This window comes from Vigna angularis, chromosome 6, assembly GCF_016808095.1.
Source record: "Vigna angularis cultivar LongXiaoDou No.4 chromosome 6, ASM1680809v1, whole genome shotgun sequence".
NCBI classification, from domain to species: domain Eukaryota; kingdom Viridiplantae; phylum Streptophyta; class Magnoliopsida; order Fabales; family Fabaceae; genus Vigna; species Vigna angularis.
Window position 1 is genome coordinate 3,334,989 of NC_068975.1, and position 4,559 is coordinate 3,339,547.

General features: G+C 32.2%; 1 protein-coding gene across 1 annotated transcript; it reads left to right on the plus strand.

Moving 5' to 3' along the window:
* Window positions 1–351: 351 nt before the first annotated feature.
* On the plus strand, window positions 352–4,149 carry LOC108341263 (double-stranded RNA-binding protein 1). The gene is made up of 6 exons (XM_017578959.2): window positions 352–590; window positions 1,206–1,307; window positions 2,045–2,271; window positions 2,904–3,123; window positions 3,662–3,772; window positions 3,854–4,149. The coding sequence occupies exons 1-6, from the start codon at window positions 380–382 to the stop codon at window positions 3,937–3,939; spliced, it is 957 nt and encodes a 318-aa protein (XP_017434448.1). The 5' UTR covers window positions 352–379; the 3' UTR covers window positions 3,940–4,149.
* The last annotated feature ends 410 nt before the right edge of the window (window positions 4,150–4,559 follow it).

Genomic DNA, 4,559 nt, shown 5'->3' on the forward strand with positions numbered 1-4,559 from the left:
ATCGGTCTCCTTCATGCAGGAAGCATTTCTTCTCAGAGAATCTAATCAAACACAAAATATTAGGATAAGAAAAAACAATCTTATCGTATAATCATCCTTTAAAGCTTGAGATTAAATTTATTTAAAATCGATCATGTATGATAAGTGACTAAAGTGTTAATGCACATGTTAACATATATCGATCCTTAGATTTCACATGCCCTAGCAAACTTCATTGTCTTTTACAATAATTTTCTTAAAAGGTATTCCTAATATGATTTCTTTTAATTGAGTTTAAAAGTCCTTTACTTGAAACTAATCCAATCATCAACATTAGTTCTTCCTCTCATGTATGTATTATTCGATGAGAATATTTCTTTTCTTGTGTGTGAAAGTGAAAATGTACAAGACAAAGCTACAAGAGCTTTGCCACAAGAGAAAATGGGGTTTGCCAAGGTACTCTGCCCTGAAAGATGGTCCAGATCATATACCAAGCTTTAAGGCTTCTGTTCATGTCAACGGTGTCATCTTTACTTCTTCCAGTGCCTCTAGTTCCCTTAAAGAAGCTAAAAACAAAGCTGCCATGGTTGCTTTCCTCAGCTTCTGTTCTGGTACCCCATCTCTTTTCCTTTCTTGCTTTTGTTGGTTTCCTTGGAAAGTTGGTTTCTTTACTGTTTTTTCTTGATGAAGATGAAGGTCTTGAAGTAGGGAATAACTGTTATGTGAAGGGAGTTGTATGCTTTATTCCTTAGATTGCTCTGTGTTTGTGTTCATATACAATCATAGCTTATTATTATAATAATTTTCAGGAGTTATTTGAGATTTTGGGTTGGAAACTATCACTTTATTATGTGAAATGGTTTGAGAAACTATAAAACTGTTTGATCAGAAGTAGACTATAAGTTGCACTTGAGTTGAAGTTAGCACTGGCAATGATTTTTTTTTTCTAACCTTAATTGATTTCATAATAAACAAATAGAATTTAAGTATGAAATTTGGCATCCTATCTTATATTCTATAACTATTTAAATGAATGCTGTCAAAAAAACTTCTGTTTAGTTCTCATTCTTAATATCATGCCTTGTAATAAAAAAATGATGCAGAAAATAATACGATGGTAGAAACTAGTAATGTTACGTCAAGTTCATATTATAGGGTAGAATTTGTTGACCTAATTTTATACAATTGTGCACCAATTAATTTTGTTCTTTACTATGACCGTTTAGGATCTTCAACACAAACTTCTGAACCGGATACAAAAGAGCAAATTAGAGCAGTGAAACCTCAGGGCAGTTCAATTCCAGCACAATCTTCAGTCGTTATAGATGGTGAATGATGACTTTTCTCCTTACTTTTTGAGCTTAGTTTGCAAGCTCTTCTGTATATGGATTCTAACGATTTAATAAAGAAAAACAATACTTTACTTTTACTTTCCTTCTAGTTCAATTTTAATGAACAATATATTAACATCAGCCCCTCAAAACGTGGTTGGATTCACTTTTATGCAATCATTCTAGCTTTGTGAATTAGGAAAGCTATAAGGTGTAAAACACAGTAGATTAATTTTAGAAATTGTATCCTACACCTTTCCCTGTTGTACTTCATAACTTAAATCTCATATTTCCATGTCAAACACTGTGAGTAGAGTTGTTACTAGATCTTCTTCATTTAACATAGGTCAAATGAATCCGCATTCTTGTCTGTGTATATCTACTGCAAATAACTTATGTCAATCCTAATGTCTGGTATTTCAAAGGTTATTTTTATCTTTATTTCAGTGTTATTGTTATCTTTATCTCAATGAGCAAACACTTTCACTGACTTTCACAGTCATAGTTACAACATTAGTTTCTACATATATTCAAAGAAACTACTGATGAACTTATTCTAACGGTAAACTCAAGTTCATTGTGTTCCGGTGGAATCTTTAGAAGTTGTTTGTTGACTTCCTTTCATTTTATTCACTACTTATTAGCATATCTGTGAGTGATAGTTATACTATGATTGTTACCATCTTCTGTTTCCATTTCTTCTTCTAACAACATCACTCAACTCAATTCTCTAGATATGGACTGTATTCACAAAATTCAGTTGCAGAACAATGCTCGAATGAACAATCTTGATTCACCTGTGTTTGCATGTAAAACTGAGGAGCTGCCTCCTGCCAATGACTTTAAGGCCACATTGTTAGTTGATGGGCATTCTATTGAAAGTCCTTCAGTTGCCAACACTATAAAAGAGACAGAGCGAGCTTCTGATTTAATGTCATTATCACCTGACATCTTTGAGAAGGCAACTATCCTTATAATTTCTTACATTGTTACTAACTAAGAAGAATGTTGGAGAAAAAATTTCTGATGACCTATATAGTTCAATTACCAAAAGTGAACTCTGTTTAAGTATTTTTTGTGAAGATACAGTTTTAAAACTTACTATGACCAAGAAATACTTTATACTGATGTTAAACCGCCATCTTAATTCCTGTTATTTTATACTGATGTTTTTCTGGTAAAATATAGAATGTCTTGGTAAGTTTCTTTTTTCTTATCTTTTGTAGAATGTCTTTATATATATATATATATATATATATATATATATATATATATATATATATATATATATATATATATATATATATATATATATATATATATATATATATATATATAAATCAGTTTAAGAATAGTTGCTGGATCTCTATATTATATGTAATATTTGAATGTTTACTTATCATTCGGTGTGAAGAATAGTTTATCTGTGGAAGACATTTAGATTTTAAATAGATGATAGCATGATTTATTAACAACAGTAGATCAACTTCATTCAAAGGTCAAATGTTTTGGTGTGTTCACCTGTATGTTTGTGTGTTCTGTCTTCATTAAAAATTGATACCATTGAATATGGAGTTGTATCCTCTTATTCAGGGTGACTCTGATTCATTCAAGACTTCAATAATGAAATTAACTGAGAAAGAAGGCTTTCACAAACCAACATATAAGACTATGCAGGCTGGATGTCCCTACATGCCAACTTTCTTCTCTACCTTGGAAGTAGAGGGTGTGGAATTTCATGGAAAGGGATGTAGATCCAAGAGAGAGGCGGAAGAGGATGCTGCAAAGATTGCTTACATTGCCTTAAAAAAGTGTAAGTTCATTGTCCCTCTTCATTGGTGCACATCCCCAATTTTGCTTCCATGCATAAGAAACACTGAGGAAAATTTGATATATCACCAAAACCTTAACCTCTGCTTTTGTGTATTTTGAATGAGTTAACTTAAATCATGACTTCTACTTAAAGCATGGCATCTACTTAAACCATGACATCTCAAATGTTGGATGATGGTTATAGATCAATTATACTATATTGTGAATTCCTAATATAAATTTTGCAACAATTAAACGACCTTGTAGAGACTCTCCCACTCATTATTGTTTCTAATTTTTTACTACCAGTAATGTGTACCTGAACGATGTCTAAATATAAGCTGGTTTAATTAAAACAAGAGGAATCCTTCTTAAGTGGCTTAGGATGAGAAAATAATTAAATAAAGGAAACATTTTTCTCCTTTGTCTATAGGTTATGTGAGATATAACAGAATATGCATTGGAATAATTATGCTTTGATAATATGTATGCTATGCACAGGTGGGCTCATTATGTATGCTGTGTTATGCTATGCACAGGTGGACTCAGTATGTATGCTGTTTTTTTACCTTCTCCAATAGAGCATAAAGCAGTACAATCAATTCTTAGCTTGGATATTGTCAAATGCATTCAGAATCTCAAACTTGAAGGTATGTTTTCTTTCATCTTTTGTAACATAAAGTAAGCTATGTGCATGGAAATCTGTTCTAACATATAACTTTTGGTCCTAGATTTGAATGACACATTATATGAAAATGTTAAAGTTGCAAACGAGGAGGAACAAAAATCATCTTTCCTGCAGTCACCTGACAAATAGATGAACAACAGGAGCTCATCATCTGTGAACCAGCATCCAGTTCTTCCCCAAAATCATCTCCATTTCACAGATTGATGTTGATGTATGTCTGTGATTTTTGTAGTCTTTGCAATACTACCTATTAGTGACAATAAGTATGTTGTGTGAGACAGGAATTCCCAAATGACATAAGATCTTTTATTTTAGTGAAAAGCTTGAAGGCTTTGCTGAGTACCTAAACTTTATATTAAAAATATCTTACGCATAAGTAAAACTCATGTTGACTTAGGATATGTTTGGAAAAACTTTAAGGAGAGAAAAATAAGAAGGAAAAAAAAATGAGTGACAAACCGCAGCAGTTAAGAGAAAAGAAAGGATGGGAGTGGATGAGAGTCAAAGCTCACTCAAGCATGCTTCAATTTCTAATTATGATCCTCCAAAAAGATACCTCTTGATCACTACATCATTTCTTATAACAGATATGCACACATCACACTCCATGCAACCAAAATTCCTCTTTCTACCCCTTCTAACTTTCACAAAAGAAAAACACAAATCTATTAACTAGATTTGGGCTTGGACTTTCGTTGATAAATCTAAAATGGCTTATCCCACTTTAAGGCATGGTTCCTATCAATGTC

Bases quoted from the DNA above. Each gene is read 5' to 3' on its own strand.
- LOC108341263 (XM_017578959.2), top strand. From the start codon at position 380: ATGTACAAGACAAAGCTACAAGAGCTTTGCCACAAGAGAAAATGGGGT. The intron at 2,272-2,903 runs GCAACTATCCTT...CCTCTTATTCAG, and splicing joins CACCTGACATCTTTGAGAAG to GGTGACTCTGATTCATTCAA. The intron at 3,773-3,853 runs GTATGTTTTCTT...TTTTGGTCCTAG, and splicing joins TCAGAATCTCAAACTTGAAG to ATTTGAATGACACATTATAT.